Genomic DNA, 16,787 nt, shown 5'->3' with positions numbered 1-16,787 from the left:
GCGCGAAGCAAACAGACTCACACTCACGTATTATGAGAGGCGCTGCCACTTGTTAGCAAAGTTAAGCTAGGCTGTTTGAATGTTTTTGCAGCTTTAGGGTGGTTAACTAACTTATTTTTACAAATTGTACAACCGCAAAGAATGTTTAAAAAAAAAAAAAGATGCACGAGGTCACCATCAAAGATTGCTTTATTACTGTTAGATAATAGATGGATGGATGTTTTACTATTGCTATGGTAGCTTCTAGTGCTAATCTCTAGCACGCTAATTAACCACACCATTGGTTTTCAGTGCTTTTAGCGACAGAAGACTAAAGTTATACGCGAATTAGACTTGCTAGCTAGTTTAAGTTAGCTATCCCGTTTTAACCGTGCACCATCTTTGTACAATGTATGACCATGAAGAACGCTATAAAATAAGAAGCCTTGTCATATGTCATTGAAGACTGAGGGTTTTGAGATTTTCCAAATTGTAATATGTTACTGCCATCCGATAGCTAGCTAACTAACTGCTGAGACAGTTGTCAAGTGCGGACTCACAATCCAACCTCTCTTGTTAATTTTTTGTTACACTTAGGCAACTAGAAAAATATGATACTCGAGGATTTTTTTGTGATAGAAGTTGACAAGACAGGAAGTTGTACACGTAAAAGGGGGACACTCCCGATTCAACATGTACCAGATTATAAGCAAAGTAAAGCTTATACAGGTGCAGCGATTAATCAACAACTAATTAATGATCAAATTAATCGTTAATTATTTTTGATAGGAGATTAATCGTTTAGATACGACATTTAATCCAAATCCTCATCATCTCATCTGCTCAACAGTAAATATTCTCCAATTTCTGTAGTCCTTTATGAAAAAAAACTTACTACGGTATCTTTGCGTTGAATTTAAATAAACATTAATTAATTTATGTCCTGCTTATGAATATAGGGATGTAAATTAAACTTGTTCTTAATTAAATGTATTGATTAATCAACAAAATAGATTGACAGATTAATCAATTAACTAAAATATTTTTTCATTGTAGCGTGGATACAAATTAGTTTGCAAAAATAATTTACTATCTCGGACTTTTCCCCAAGATAAAAAAAAAACAATGTCCCATCATTGTTTGGCGATCCAAGTCTCAAGTAAGCATATATGCATGCCTTGTTATTTATGCGCTGTGGCATATCAACTAGCTTTATTGTTCACTTTTATTCCTCAAAAATCAACCATGAATAGTTTTGCCAGCCCGAAGAATAACACTGAAGCTATGCTAAGATAAAAACAATCAAAAATCCTGACTCCAGATACGCGTATACTCCGATGCAAGGAGATCCGTATATGGCTGCAGGATGCATGAAAGGGAAGAGAAAAAGTGAATTGAGCTAAGACAAAAACTCCAGTGCTGAGTGGCTTCCACTGCGTTATGACAAAAAAAAAAGGAGGGGGGGGGGGGTATTGTGGCGCTTTAAGACATTAAAACAACATTGGAGCCGTCGGCCGCTGTGCTGTTTAAGTATTCACGAGGCAGCCGAGAATGCTTGCTAGAGTGGAAACAAATGGAGAATGCACAAACTCTTGGAAGCTACTCTGTTCATTCACTTCCTCCATGAATTGATAAAAACACACACAAGTGTTGTTGTTGCTGCTGCTGCTGCTGCTTTCCAATCAGAGTTCAAAACTGCCAATGTTAGCAGTCTGTTGGCTCAAAGTGCAAGGAGAACATCTTTAAAATGGAAAATATGTAACCGGGGCATAGACATGGAAATACAAGACAAAAACAAAACAACTACGGAATATGGCAAGTTCAGCAACAAATTTCAAGTTATTTTTTACTTGTTAGGCTAATACTGTGTGAAGTGTGAACCCTGACCTACTTAAAATGTATTCTGTTTGACAAAACTGAAACTTTTGACCAACTCATTTTACTTATTTATAATATAACCTTTATTTAGCCAGGTTCCTTGTGTGGTTGATGCCAGACAAAGCAGGATGGTAAACTTCACTCAAAGGTCTTGATTGCTATTGGCTGATCAACTAGGAACAATAATTGCACTCGATTAAAAGACAGATAGTTGTCTGTAATATACTGTATGAGCATCCCATCATCACTGAGTCTAAATTGGCTAATAGGAAAATAGTAATTGTCATTTTTAAGCTAGTGTAAGTTGTTCGGTATTTAATGTTAAAGGTAATGCATAAGGAGTTTGAAATTATGTTAATTATTTGGAGGCTGGGAAATATAGTTTGGGGTATATTTAAAGGTTTATATTAGAGCTGTCAAATCAATTTAATTATTTTTTATCAGATTAATCACATCTTAGAATTTTGATTAAACACGATTAATCGCTTAATAAAAAAGGCTTTTTATCCCCAAAAAATCCCGCCAAATTTGAAGAGCACCGGTTATGTGTTAATTCTTTTGACATTTAATGTTATGAGGACGTCTTCAACATATTTTGATCTAATGCACACGCTCATCCTCTTCTTCTAATCAGTTATTTAGTTGCATAATTTAAAATGGGGGAAAAAAAATTATCCCAGTATTTTGACATGAACAAATATTCTAAATGTGATACCCAAACATTTATTAAATCATTCACTGCCATTGACGGCTATAGACGTCAAAAATTAATTTGAACAATTTCTATTAGTTTACATTTTTTTACCACTTTTGTTAACAAGAGTATGAAAACCTAGAATGTTTTTATTGTATTATAACAGATATGAAATTTGTGATTAATTGTGAGTTAACTAGTGAAGTCATGCGATTAATTACAATTAAAAATTGCCATCGCCTGCCGTCCCTAATTTTTAATAATCTTTCTAAAAATATTTTCTTTTTTTTTTAAAGAAGAGGATCATTAATAGGTCATAATTAATAGTGTGATTAATCTGCATTAATGCGATAATTTTTTGTAATTAATTAATCAGTTAACGCTTTAACTTTGACAGCATTAGTTTATATACACATCAAAAAAAAATTAGGAGAAAGCGTCTTCCATAGGCGATTTTTACTTGTTGCCCCGCTGCAAATAGGATCTGAAGAAACACAAAACAATTTGGAGCAAACGAAAGTAATGTTAACTTTTAGGCTAATATTAACATATTCACACTAAGGGTTAAGCAGTTCCAAAACACCGCTCATGTCTATCTCATTTTGTTTACATACTGTTGGCAGTGACATACTATACGAGCAACAACATCAGGGACATGCAGACACAAATATATGCAATAACATTAATGAACATTTTGAAGGGGGAGGAAGCTTGATTTGGTAGGTAAACAATCTGCACTCACCTGATTAGTAGTACTTTTTGTTCACTTCTGTACGAATTCCTGACATAAGGCACGAGCATTTCGCATAATGCTAAACAACAAAACAAGTGTACAAAACAATATTTTTTAATACGCCGGTGAGTTTTTAAAATGTCAACTTTTCGTTTTCGAAGCGATTCGAACTTCCAACTTGAGTTGGCTGCTAAGTTAGCGGCTAACAAAAAAAGAGAGTGAAAATCATGCTGAATTTAAACACGCGCTCAGTTCGAACAATAACGCTATCAAGACGACGATGGAGTTGGCGTGAGTTAAATTTGATGATTAGAAAAGTAGTCGTGAGTAAAGCTCTTCGGTCCCACAACAAGGAAGAAAAGCAGAATTTTGTCAGACGGGAAGCGGTCGCTTTCAATCCGGAGGAGGAGCCGCGGTTTCGAGGCGACGACGGACAAAAAAAAAAGTTTCGACGCAAACATTTTAGTGAGGGGGGTGGAAATTTCACTTTCTCACCTTTTAGCAGTGCAGTGTTCGGATCCATTTTTGTCCCGCAGCTGCATTTTTTTCCATCCACTTTGCACGGCGGAGACGTCAGTTCCTGTGGAGGCTGGACGAGGTTTTTGGAGGGGCTGGCCTTGAGTGTGGAGGGTTGACGGGACCGCTTGGAGGCGTTATAAGAGCGGCAAGCAGCGCCATCTTGTGGCCAATTTAGTTTGACCGATGGCATAATCGAGCGTCTTCGCCACTACTTCCGCATTTCATGCACTTTAGTCACGTAAAAATAAATAAATAAGAATAAAGCGCTGAGGTCACACGGCTGAGGTACGGTACAAAAACAACAAATAAAAATATAACGATTATTCAAGTGGGCACTTGCTTCTATGTATTACAAATGGTATAATTGTTCAATATTAAATGTTATTCATGGTTAAATTTCAGCACACAACCAACATGCTTCATTGGTCCAATTCGATAATACAAATAGCATTTTATAAATATTTTAAGTGCGTAGTATGGACATGTTAAACAATGATAATTTAATTAAATGGCATGACTTCATACTATATTATTATATGTATTATGTAAATCGTTACAGTATGTTTAATTTATGTTTGTCAGTGTTTTTTAAATTTCATATGTGCACTGCTTACCATATAAAATTTCCATGCGCTATGTATAAACACGCAAAAGAGAATTTAAAAAAGACGGGAAATAATTTATACATGTACAACTGTTATAATTGATTTTATTTGTGTCATTCTATGTATTTATCAGTGTTTTACATGGCTTATATATCTGAATTATCCATGTAATAATGTTGGTTTTCATTTAACGAGATGTCATCAAACTTACATTAAAATCAAATGCAACAAAACTTACACTTACGAAGAAATATTATAAAATCAATAAAAATATGAATACAAAGAAATAACACAAATAAATGCTTTAATATATTGACTGCATTATTCTGCATATTGTAAACGGGTTGAAAATAAAGCTGTAAGTATCTATAATAGTTTACTGCATCGTCAATTCACTTTTTTATGACATTTTTATATGGCTTTTTCAGCCAAGTACTGACGAGCCTGATAAGGAATAAAACACATTAAGTCCATGTTTGCACAATAATACTATGTAGACACCTTTTTTTCTTTCAAATATTACCCGTACAAATGCGCCTTACAGAAGAATAACATCTTAAATATTCAATACAATTATTCAAATTCTTTAAAAGTGGCACAAAGCACTGACTACGCCCGACGGTTGTCAGAGCGCCACGTACGGACTGCTTAATCAGCTCACCGACTGCCATCCCGTCCAATGGGGTTGGTCGTGGGAGGGGCGTCACCATGGTGACCTCCCCCGGCTCGGAGGGTTGATGCCACGAGCGGCTTGTATTGGTAGGCAGCAGGTGGCGGCTGTAAACATACACAAGCTAAGCTAGCAGGAAGCTCGTTTAAGAGTCAAAAGTGCAGCTGGAAGTAAGTAAGTGTTATCAATGGGGCGCCGTTGACCCTAACTGTGTTTTACTATCATGATTTACGGTTTTAGCATGTTTTGGTGCCTATTTTCTGGCAGAATCGCTTCACCAGCCAACAGATGGTTCGTTTCAGTTGACAGTTGACGTTTGTAGAAAATAATAATAATCAGCATAATCATCATAATTATCTGATAGTCACCATGTTGTATAAATGATTTTGACCAACAAACAATATACAGTAGATCTGTTAAGTTGCCACGGTGCTTCACTTTTTAACATTTTGATGTGGTACATTATTCCAAGATGAAAACAAACAAATCACAAAAATCTGCAATAACTCAACAAGACAAGATGAAAAACGTGGTATTGAAATGTTGGCAAATGTATTAAAAATAAAACTCAGAACTCAAGTATTCTGGGAGCTTGATGAACAAGTCTGCCTCACAGTTTTGACGTGAGGGGTTTGAATCTCGGCTCCGGCCTCGATGTGTGAAGTTTGCATGTTCTCCACCTGCTTGCGTGCCATTTCTCCCAGTACTCCTGCTTCCTCTCACATTCCAACCACGTGCATGTTATGATCATGAGTGCGAGTGCTTGTGTCTATCTTAAAAGGAAACATTTTTATATTCCAAAGTAGATGGCGATGGTGCGAGGTAAAGCGCTGGCCAATTGCGTTCTGGTTCTGCTGAGTCTGTGGCTGTGCATCTACTCACTGCCCATCGTTGTGGACCAGAGCAACGAGAACATATCCCCCAAAGAGGATGAACTCAATGCCCCACAAACTGCAGTGAGTCAAAAAAATGTTTTATAATCACTTCCCATATAATAGTAATAAAATCCATTTGGTTCATCATGTCCCCAGGACACCGGGCTACACTACGACCGGTACCTCAAGGAGGTCATCGAATACTTGGAGAAAGACCCTCACTTTCGGGAGAAGTTACAAAACGCCAACATGGACGACATCAAGGTAAAGTACGGGGGGGGAAAAAAACTCCCATCTGTTGACACCCACACTTGTTGCGCTACTGAACTGTTGCGTCAACCTGCAGCAAGGGAAACTTGCCAAAGAGCTGGACTTTGTCCACAACAATCTGCGCACGAAGCTGGACGAGCTGAAGAGGGAGGAGATGAACAGGCTTCGGCTGCTCATCAAGGCCAAACACGACATGGAGACAGGAGATAGTAAGTTGGTGTTATTGCGACTTTTTGGTTGATTGTTGCGCAAGACGTGTTGTCACGCACTTCGACTGTTGAAATATCGGGTGTGGCTTTAAAACTGAACACAGGCAGATGGTGACGTCATACTTTTGGTGCTACTTTGTTTTGAATCTGGTAGCAAATTCTCCTTAAATAATAATACAGTATAAACAAAGTATCTTGTCCCTGCAGGCTGGAAAGTTGACCACCAAGCCTTGCTGAAGCAGTTTGAGCACCTCAACCAAGACAATCCGCACTCGTTTGAGCCAGACGACCTGGATCGCCTCATCAAATCAGTAGGAAGCTTAAATCAAACATACATAACGGTGTATGTACATTTATAAGATATACCGATCGGCGTTAACAGGCTACGAAAGATCTTGAACACTTTGACGAGGAGCGCCATGACGGGTACAAGCGCTACGAGATGATGAAGGAGCACGAGAGGCGAGAGAAACTGAAGGTTATGACGGAGGAGGAGCGCAAGAAGGAGGAGGAACGGTATGAGGAGATGAGGAAGAAGCACGGTGACCACGCCAAAGTCAACCATCCGGTAGGTCAGCAGTGGAAAGTTCGAATACCCTGTTACTGTACTTAATTTGCTTTTTCAACTATTAAGGATTTGTGGTCAAGTACTATTTTTTTATTTTAATAATAGGTGAAATGCTAACATACGGATGGATGCCAACAAACACTGCACCCGGGAAGTATTCACAGCGGTTCACTTTTTTCACATTTTCTTATGTTAGAGCCTTATTCCACAATTGATTAAATGGTTTTTAAATATTTGCACATTTATTTTTTTTAATTTTTTTAATTTAACAAATCACATTTACATACTGTAAGAATTTAAATCGATACCCTTAAAATCAATTGAGTTCTTTGTTGGACCTAATAGGACAATTTTGCTATTTAAAAGGATGACACTACGGTATTTTAAGCCCTTTCACAGTTAACTATAGGCATATAATGACTAAATCTTACCTTTGACACCATGGCGATGTAATTTTTTATTAAATATTAGGTGTTTTGCTGGTTCTTTTTCTAAGGCGGAAATAAGGCGCCCGATTCAGTAAAACCCCGCCTCTCCTCTTGCTGTCCCTTTTTAAGCTAATCATTGGGCCAACTAGCATTTAGCTTTAGCACATGACACCGGTGTGTTTTTATAGGGAAGCAAGGACCAGCTGAAGGAGGTGTGGCAGGAATCCGACGGTCTCGACCCGAACGACTTTGATCCAAAGACCTTCTTTAAAATGCATGGTATCCCTGACACGTTTAGCGCAAATAACTCTTTATTGTTTATAAATACTCATCTATGCCATGTATGCGCAGACAACAATGGCGATGGCTTCTTTGATGAGAACGAGCTTGAGGCCCTCTTCACGAAAGAGGTATGACATCATCCCATCAAGGTTTTTCTGTCATGATTGACAGCACAAGACCAGAATATGTTGCTAATGCTAATATTGCTATCAATTTATATTCATATTCCCCCCCAAAAAAATAGGTATGGTATATTATTTGTGCTTAGGTTCTCTAGGTTGTAATTTTTGGCTGCTTTTATTAGCAAAAGTAATTCATAAGTATTATTATTAACTCATTCACTGCCATTGACGGCTATAGACGTCAAAAATTAATTTGAACTATTTCAATAAGTTTCTAATGTTTTCCACTTTTGTTAACAAGAGTATGAAAACATAGATTTTTTTTATTGTACATTTAGAACAGATACAAAATTTGTGATTAATCATGAGTGACTATTGAAGTCATGCGATTAATTACAATCAAAAATGTTAATCGTCTGACGCCCCTCATTTTTAATAATCTTTTCTTTTCCTTTTTTAATTAGGGGCATCAGGCGAATTTATTTTTTTTAATTGTGATCAATCACATGACTTCACTAGTTAACTCACGATTAATCACAATTTTTATATCTTCTATGTTCTAAATATACAATAAAAAAAATTCTAGATTTTCATACTCTTGTTTAAAAAAAGTGGGGAAAAATGCGAAACTAATGTAAATAGTTCAAATGAATTTTGTACGTCTATAGCCGTCAATGGCAGTGAATGAGTTAAATATGTGTTTTGTATTTGTAACGTTTTTTAATTCATGTTACAATATTTTTTTATGATTCAGGTAAAAAAAATCTTGAAATAATGATCATCTATGTTATAATTTATTTATTTGTATTTATTTATATTTTAATCATTAATTTAAAAAATAATTACAATGACTAAAATATGGTTTTAAAAGTAAGAAATCTTTTTTACAATAATGTTTTTAAGTTTTTTGTCATGTTGTGGAAAATCGAAAGAGTCTGCATTAAAGTACTGCATGATGCTCAGCGGTCTCTTTCTTTTCTTTTTATTGCCCGGTACATACATTTAACAAGCTTGCTGTTTTCAAACGTGTTATTAAATGAATTAGTTATATTAAAATATGTTTTTCTATTTATTTATTTTTTCAAATACATGTAATGCTAACAATATTTTTGGAAAAAATGGTGGTGATATCGCCTGTGGACTGAGTGAACATTGTATGTCCTGTGTTGAAGCTTGAGAAGGTCTACAACCCCCAAAACAAAGAAGACGACATGGTGGCGATGGAGGAGGAGAGGCTTCGCATGAGAGAGCATGTCATGACTGAGGTAGTATGATTCATAATTCAGATACACAGTGCAACTTGAAAGTATTTATAGCTCTCTAGTTTTCCACATTTTGTATGTATGTATTGAATACACCCCCCCCCCCCCCCCCAGAAATTCCATTTTGGAATAAGGCTGTAACGCAACAAAATATGGAAACAGAAGCACTGTGCGATGAAGTGATACTTTTAAACAACAGTCATTCATGATGCATTCAGGTGGACACCAACAAAGACAGACTGGTGTCACTCGCAGAGTTCCTGGCTGCCATGAAGAGCCAGGTATCCCAACAAAAGGAGGATTGGGAGGTCAGAATTCCTTCACCAAGCCAATCAGAACACATATTGATTAAGACAATGCAGTGGTTTTCATTTTTTTTTACCACCTTAAAAAAAAATACTTAACCCTCCATGTACCGCCATTATGACCAACATAAAAAAAACAAGAGTGTATGTATAAAATGAAAAGAAAAAAAAAACAACGGCGAATCATCATCTGCGTCAGAAAGAATAGTCGTTTACAATTTTTGTAAAAGTCTATGTCAAAAGTAAAAAGAGAAATAAGTGGTACTAAACATCCGTAGTACTTAGGCTTACTTTCTCACATCACTAGTGAAATCACTGAATTAAGACCTTATTGTTTGTTTGACTGAATGAATGCGCTGCTTCCAGACCTTGGAGCAGCAAAAATCCCCTTTCACAGAGGAGGAGCTGGCAGCGTATGAGCAGCAGCTGACCCAGGAGGGCAAGATGATCATGGAACGGGCGTCGGAGCTGCAGAAGCAGCGCGAGGAGCTCCAAAAGAAGCAAGAGGAACTCAATGCTCAGAAGAACGACATTCAGCAGGTCCTTAAATGCAACAATCACGAGACGCCATCCGCCTTCATATTTGATTCATTCCTTTTTTTTCCCCTTTCTCTATTTAAGGCCATGGAGGAACTCGGGAGAAGAAAAGCCCAATCCAAGAATGACGTCAAAGGTGAGTCAAGTGATGCCCCTCCCAAAAAGTTCGTATTGCCTTTAGATGCCACAAGATGGTGGCAAATGACTCAGTTCAGTTCATTTCCTTGCCACCAGATGGCGCCAAAAGCAATACTCTACTGTTTTCGTTTTAAATGGTGAAATCCAAATTTCCTACAGTTTTATGTGGACAAGACCTAATTGTGACCCTTCTGCTCATGATGAGGTGATGATTGTTTTTTCCTTTTATTGCAGAGTCTGGACCCGTGGGAGCTGCAGGTGAACAGGCGCTAAACGGGCACCCTTCTCAAACGCCTCCCGTCCTTTGACACTCTTGACGGGTCCCATCAGGGAGCATGTGTGTGTGTTTGTCATTTCAACTTTCTGTCCAGTCTGCTTTTGCTGTTTGTTTGTTTTCAGTACCACTGGATAAACGTAGGGTTGCAAAAGGGTGGAAATTGAAGGCGGGGAAACCATTTTACAAGTATGTAGTATATAAATAATATATTTACTTTCCCTATTAGGAGCCCAGCCTTTAATTTAGTATATTCCTGATTTATTCACATAAATGAAAGTTTCCAACTTTGGGAATTCCTGGAATTTTGCAACTCTAGATGAAAGTGGGCTGAAAACAGATGTGTTTCTTGGCACTGTAAATTGCCACTTAAACTCAAGGGTAAATGATTCATGGTATTTATTTATTCATTTAAATCTACAGCTATTGGTGTCATGAGAACCGAATCCGTGAAGATGTTTACTTTTCAGTTAATTTGTTTACTGAATTAACTAATTCGATTTTTTAAATGATTGCTTTGTGGTTTGTCATGTATGAATGCATCTTGTTCCCCATCACACTTCTGAATCCCAACATTTTAGCACCATCTTGTTCCGAGTGGTAATAAAGCAAATGGCCTAGCAAGTTTACAGTGTGTCTTTTTGCTTTTTTTTTGGATTACTTGTCAAATATATTTCCAGCGATAGCATGTGAAGATAAACGTAGAACAGGAAATGGAATTGACTGTTTACCGGAAAGGGTCCAGCTCCTCAGTATATTATAAGCAATAGCATAAAATATATACAAATACAAAACTATCAATAGCTTTAAAAGGTGGGTGGCCAGAAAATAAAAGGGCCTGGCCACCACGTAGCTCCGCCCCTCTATGTTCATTTTTGCCACCAGAAACTTAGATTTTTTTGTTTCAAGATATCAGAATTATAATTTGTAAACAAATATAAACAATATAAATGTAGTGTGTGCACAAAGTTTTAAATCAATGTAATCACTGCTGTTCAAAATGAGTTGAATTAAATTGGAAGAGTTTTTCAAAAAAGCACTTCATGATGATGCATGCTCCTTTTTTTTTTTTATTGGTTAATTGATCAAAAGTGTGTACCAATGTATCAATGCAAAGGTTCAGCACCGAAACACGGTGTATACAAGCGATTTGGTGTCAGAAATTGTCTGCATCCACATTCAACTGAATTTGCATCGCCTTTTTTTTTTTTGTGGCAGTAAAGTGAATGAAGCTGCTGGTTGGCGACCATCACATCCGCCAGTAGGTGTCTTAAGCGCTTAAAAATGTTTAATTGTAATCAATCACGACTTCACTAGTTAACTCACGATTAATCACAATTTTTATATCTGTTCTAAATATGCAATAATTTTTCTTCTAGATTTTCATACGCTTGTTAAAAAATGGGGGAAAATGTGAAAATGTAAATAGTTCAAATGATTTTTTTTACGTCTATAGCCGTCAATGGAAATAGTTCAAATGAATTTTTTTACGTCTATAGCCGTCAATGGCAGTGAATGAGTTAAATGTGTATTTTGTATTTGTAACGTTTTTTTAATTCATGTTACAATATTTTTTTGTGATTCAGGTAAAAAAAAATCTTGAAATAATGATCATTAATTAAAACAATAATTACAACTACTAAAATATGGTTTTAAAAGTAAGAAATATTTTTTTACAATAATGTTTTTTAAGTTTTTCGTCATGTGGAAAATCTAAAGAGTCTGCATTAAAGTACTGCATGATGCTCAGCGGTCTCTTTTCTTTTTATTGCCCGGTACATACATTTAACAAGTTTGCTGTTTTCAAATGTGTTATTGAATTAATTAGTTATATTAAAATATGTTTTGCTATTTTCATATAATGTAGTGTGTGCATAAAAAGTTTTAAATCAATGTAATCACTGCTGTTCAAAATGAGTTGAATTAAATTGGAAGAGTTTTTCATGATGATGGATGCTCTTTTTTTTTTATTGGTTAATTAATCAAAAGTGTGTACCCAGTAATCAATGCAAAGGTTCAGCACCGAAACACAGTGTAAGTGATGTGGTGTCAGAAATTGTCTGCATCCACATTCAACTGAATTTTCATCGCTTTTTTTTTTTGTGCCAGTAAAGTGAATGAAGCTGCTGGTTGGCGACCATCACATCCGCCAGTAGGTGTCCTTTAAGCGCTCAAAGACAAAGGCACGGGACTGCACCGGGGGGTATTTGTCAGATCCATCGATGCAGCTGACCACAGTCTCGTTATCGGGGTGGACGAAGAAAGCCAGAGATTCACGAGTGCTGTTGCAGTCTCCGGCAGGGGGGAGCAAAACTCTGTGGAGCTGATGGGCACATATGAATAACAAGCTTTTCTCATGACGCCCGCCACGCTCCCTCCAATTTACGAAACAGTAAATGTGGTAGAGTAAATTTTACTCTAAAAAAAAAAAGACTATATCTGGTCCCAGTCTTAACAGAGTAAACTTTACACATGGGAAATTTACTGTGTAGCTGCATTTCTGCCTCAAGTTCCAGTCATTTTAAGAAATATTTTAAATGACGAATAATAAATGATATAAATATACAACAGTATATTTACTATTGGAGCAAAAACGAATTAATGAAGCCTTTCAGGAATTGCATTCATTTTTTTTACAAAACAGAGTATTGTGCCCATTGGGATGGTATGGGCAACTTTTTCTAAAATAAAACACCATTTTCCCTGAAGACGAATAAGAAGGAGACAATGGAGATAGGCGTTTTGCAAACAAAAGTTATTACTGCCACTAAAGCTCTTTCTATTGGGAAAACACCAGGCAATAATGGATACAGCATTGAATTTGATAAACGCCTCCAGGTTATATCAAGTCCATTCCTTACCATGCTTTTCAATGATATTATTTTCAAACAGTCTATGCCAGGGGTGTCAAACATGAATCTGGCCCGCAGAGGGGTTTAATCAGACCCGCTAGATGATTTTGCAAAAGTAAGAAAAATTTGTAATATTGGACCAATTAATCAGCCGACCACAATCAGCACATAGAAATTCATAATTTCGCAAGCAATCCTCAGATGAGCAATGCAACTTGTACATTAAATTGCCCCGGATGTCATTATTATACACACAACCTAAGTAACGGTTTAAAAAAAATAAAAAATCATAGACTGTGTTAAATACAGCAAAAATTCAATTACTGGTAACATAAACACATATGGCAAGGATTAACGTCCCTATAACTGTGCCACACAATGCATTCTGGGAACAATATATACGCAATATAACACATCCGGAACTCATACAGGTAAAGTGCTGCCGCGTGCCATTTGCATTATTGAGTATAATTGAGGTCAATTGTTTAAAAGTTATATACCTTGATTTTACCGATCCGGCCCACTTGGTAATATATTTTCCTCCATGTGACCCCTGAGTTAATATGAGTTTTGACACCCCTGGACCCCATCTTCTACTATTGCAAATATACATTGACCTAAAAAAATATATGAAAGAAACAAACAAACAATTCCACATAATATATACAGCCTTTTCTCAAAATATTAATTTGTTCCTGAAAATGTACAATGTTTCCTCTAATAATACAACTTTTTACCTGGAAATAAGCCCCCCCCCCCCTCAGAAAATATACTAGATATTTGAGTTTGCTGTACTTACTTAGTACGAAAGTACTCACCACAGAGACAAAGTGGTCGCTGGTCCAACGCTGCATTGTGTCGGCGATGTTGACGAGAACAGCTCCGTGCACGCGAGGAGCACAGATGAACTCACCGGAACGACGGCGCACCTGAATACACACACTTACGCTAGGGAATGACATTTACAAAACATCATAATCGTTTTTGTTTCCATACTTGGAGACCCTCTGCGCTCTGGAACAGCAATGTGATGCTCCCGTAGTCGGAATGCTCTCCGCATCGCAGCTGACCCTCCTCGGCTTGCTCGCTATTCACCGGCGGGTAGTACAGCGAACGTAGCATCGTGCAGTTCTCATCGGCTACGACGTCACACAATTTTAGACAACTGAAGAATTTCCTTCTCTGTTGAACAATGTTTGCCAATCTTTACATGTAGCTATGTTTGCATAAGTAGCTACATCATACTTCCAATCAAGCGGTGTGCGTTCAGGAAAATATCAGGGTCCACCTCCAGACTGTGGGCCATCACCCTCAAAACGCGCAGGCTCAGCTCTTTGCAGCGGTGGAAAAAAGCCGCCTGGGTCTCCCGGAACCCCGGGGCCACCTCGGATGTGGGCCATTTCTACGGAGATACACAAATCACAATGAGTCACTCTTTTATGAGAGATAGTTTGTCTGCCAGGATGATGCAAGGGACGCTATAAAATTAGAATTTGACGCACAGAACAACATGCTTACTGTGTCAGGATGCAGCAAAGTCACGTTAAATGCCTCTTTTAGATCTCCTGGTTTTTGTGGATTCAACCTGAATGTGAATTAAAAATAAATTGTGCTTATTGGTTAAAAGGAGACAAAAACGGCACCTACAAAATCCTGCTACAGCGGAACCTCGATGTAATGGACTGATAGGACTATTAGATGTTTAACTGAAGTACTTTTTTTCTGATCTAAAAAAAAATGACTCCAGTTTTAAAAGGCTTTACTGTGGCTCCCAATCAGTTGTAGATTAGATTTCAAAGTTCTGCTACTGGTCTATAAATCACTGAATACAATAGACAATTATGGCTAGCTGATACTGTTAAGATACAATAAAAGTGCCTTATCAGGACAAAGAGGCATTGTTCCATTTTGACCACATCTTTTGTTGATGTTTTGTTGTCTGATGATGGGTGGATAAACATAAAAAGAAAAGACTCGAGTCGAGTGCTATCATCACAACAAAACAAACAAGAACTTAACATAGAAAATAATAATAAAATACAAATAAAAAACACCTTTCGGTCTTCAGGGGAATCCACCCGTGGTTGAATTGGTTTGGGAATGCTTTCCTGTTGAACGGCTGCTTGAGATGGTCTGGCAGCAGGAAGAACCTTCTGGAAGTTTCCATGACATGATCAACCTACATGGAAATGCTCACTTTGACTTATTTCGCCTAATTCCAATGCCAACAAGACATATATAGTTACACACACACACAAACATACAAATATGCAACCAATGATGACACGATCTTCTCACACACTTGAGTGCCAAATGTTCAACATCATTCTAGTTTTTAACACCCAAGAGGGGAGCATTCTGAAAGTCTCATTTACAAACATACATTTTAACAACCATAAAATGTAACCCAGTGAACGTGCGTGCCTCGTTTCTTTATTTTTCTTTTTCTTATTACAACAACTACTTTCTGTTGAGTGTCACCTCCTCCTGCGTGATGCCAGTATTCTTCAAGAAGACAAAACCCACTTCTGTGAAAGCCACTTCTAACTCTTTGCTCAGTTGGTGGAGATCTGAGTTGGAAACATCTTCGACGCTGAGGCTGGCTACGCTAAAATCGACCACCGGGACGCTCATCGTTTCGAATTAAAATTAAAACGTCTAAAAACAAAACTGAAAAAAAAGGGGAAAGAACAAAACAAACCGAAAACAGCAGAATTTGGCCCCAAATGAACTTCGGTATGTGGGACGCGATGTTATTTGGAAGATTTTCAGTCACGTGATCCCATCCATCCAATCAGAAGCGGGGTCGTGATATGTCTGCTGTCTGCTCTCCTTTGGATCACAACGCCCTGATCACATGCGATGTGGACACAAACACACTTTTTAAATACGAATTTCAAGAAAATTTGGAGCGGTTTATTAGCCGGCTGTGGTTTTATGGGCATCCAAGACATACGGGTCCTCAGCTGGGGGCCCCTGATGGTCGCGTTTCACCACAGGAGTCCGAGTGGTTGAACTCAACTTATTTTTCTTAATTTAGTTTCTAAACTATTATTAAATGCTTCCACGTGGGACAAATGTATCTGTATTCACATACTGTATTTGTTTTATGCATCATTGTCACTGAAGACAAGCCAAACTTCATTGAAAAAATACAGTTGGACCGCGGACGAATGAAGAAAAATAATCTAACTGCGACTTACTTGGCTATTTTATATTTTACAGCAAAGCTGTGGACGCGCTCACAGGTGCATTAGGAAAGACCCTCCCAGCTCACTGACTTTGCCTTTTTGAAGACACCACTAAAAAGTCGTGTTCAGCATAGAGTCAATTCGCACCCTTAGCTGCATGACCCTTTTGTGACCTCTTCCAGACAATTTCTAAAACGTGAAAAGGAAAGTTGACAAAGGGTCGTAACTTCCAGGACAAGTGAAAATTGGCCTTTTTTTTTTTTTTTTTACTAAACTACAAAACAATTGTCTGGCTAATTTGCCAAGAGACTGCTGTTGTTTTCAAGAAATTCAATATCAAGTGGTACTATCAAACGAAACTATGACGAGGTGACTGGGAATTACAAACGCCGTGAA

At 37.5% G+C, this 16,787-nt stretch overlaps 3 protein-coding genes across 9 annotated transcripts in view; 1 reads left to right on the top strand and 2 right to left on the bottom strand.

Annotated features, from left to right (window-relative positions):
• pik3c2a (phosphatidylinositol-4-phosphate 3-kinase, catalytic subunit type 2 alpha) overlaps window positions 1-3,884 on the bottom strand; it is a 31,250-nt gene extending 27,366 nt beyond the window's left edge. The window contains exon 1 of one of the 2 annotated variants that reach the window (XM_086073809.1): window positions 3,780-3,884. The gene's annotated coding sequence lies outside the window, so the exon portion shown is untranslated. Of the gene's footprint in view, window positions 1-3,293; window positions 3,675-3,779 lie in introns of those variants that run through there. The other variant, XM_086073810.1, reaches the window with a different exon arrangement.
• A 1,242-nt stretch (window positions 3,885-5,126) lies between these two features.
• Window positions 5,127-10,977, top strand: LOC147175457 (nucleobindin-2-like). 4 transcript variants are annotated; one of them, XM_086072816.1, is made up of 13 exons: window positions 5,127-5,248; window positions 5,882-6,034; window positions 6,110-6,217; window positions 6,300-6,432; window positions 6,640-6,743; window positions 6,815-7,000; window positions 7,617-7,707; window positions 7,780-7,838; window positions 9,005-9,097; window positions 9,313-9,375; window positions 9,766-9,939; window positions 10,021-10,072; window positions 10,309-10,977. In XM_086072816.1, the coding sequence occupies exons 2-13, from the start codon at window positions 5,885-5,887 to the stop codon at window positions 10,380-10,382; spliced, it is 1,287 nt and encodes a 428-aa protein (XP_085928942.1). In that variant the 5' UTR covers window positions 5,127-5,248; window positions 5,882-5,884; the 3' UTR covers window positions 10,383-10,977. The 4 variants fall into 4 exon arrangements, with proteins under 4 accessions (XP_085928942.1, XP_085928938.1, XP_085928940.1 ...); XM_086072812.1 differs by having other exon boundaries at window positions 9,313-9,402; XM_086072814.1 differs by having other exon boundaries at window positions 5,128-5,252; window positions 9,313-9,402.
• A 1,114-nt stretch (window positions 10,978-12,091) lies between these two features.
• LOC147175456 (uncharacterized) lies at window positions 12,092-16,708 on the bottom strand. 3 transcript variants are annotated; one of them, XM_086072817.1, is made up of 7 exons: window positions 15,682-16,708; window positions 15,255-15,379; window positions 14,719-14,785; window positions 14,446-14,602; window positions 14,197-14,339; window positions 14,019-14,129; window positions 12,092-12,671 (listed from the first exon to the last, which is right to left on the bottom strand). In XM_086072817.1, the coding sequence occupies exons 1-7, from the start codon at window positions 15,832-15,834 to the stop codon at window positions 12,489-12,491; spliced, it is 939 nt and encodes a 312-aa protein (XP_085928943.1). In that variant the 5' UTR covers window positions 15,835-16,708; the 3' UTR covers window positions 12,092-12,488. The 3 variants fall into 3 exon arrangements, with proteins under 3 accessions (XP_085928943.1, XP_085928945.1, XP_085928944.1); XM_086072819.1 differs by having other exon boundaries at window positions 15,902-16,708; XM_086072818.1 differs by having other exon boundaries at window positions 15,625-15,757.
• Window positions 16,709-16,787: the final 79 nt, after the last annotated feature.

Source organism: Leptonotus elevatus, chromosome 4 (assembly GCF_054856555.1).
Source record: "Leptonotus elevatus isolate MCC_2025b chromosome 4, RoL_Lele_1.0, whole genome shotgun sequence".
NCBI classification, from domain to species: domain Eukaryota; kingdom Metazoa; phylum Chordata; class Actinopteri; order Syngnathiformes; family Syngnathidae; genus Leptonotus; species Leptonotus elevatus.
Note: the sequence above shows the minus strand (reverse complement) of the source record. Positions and strands in the feature narration are given on the sequence as shown.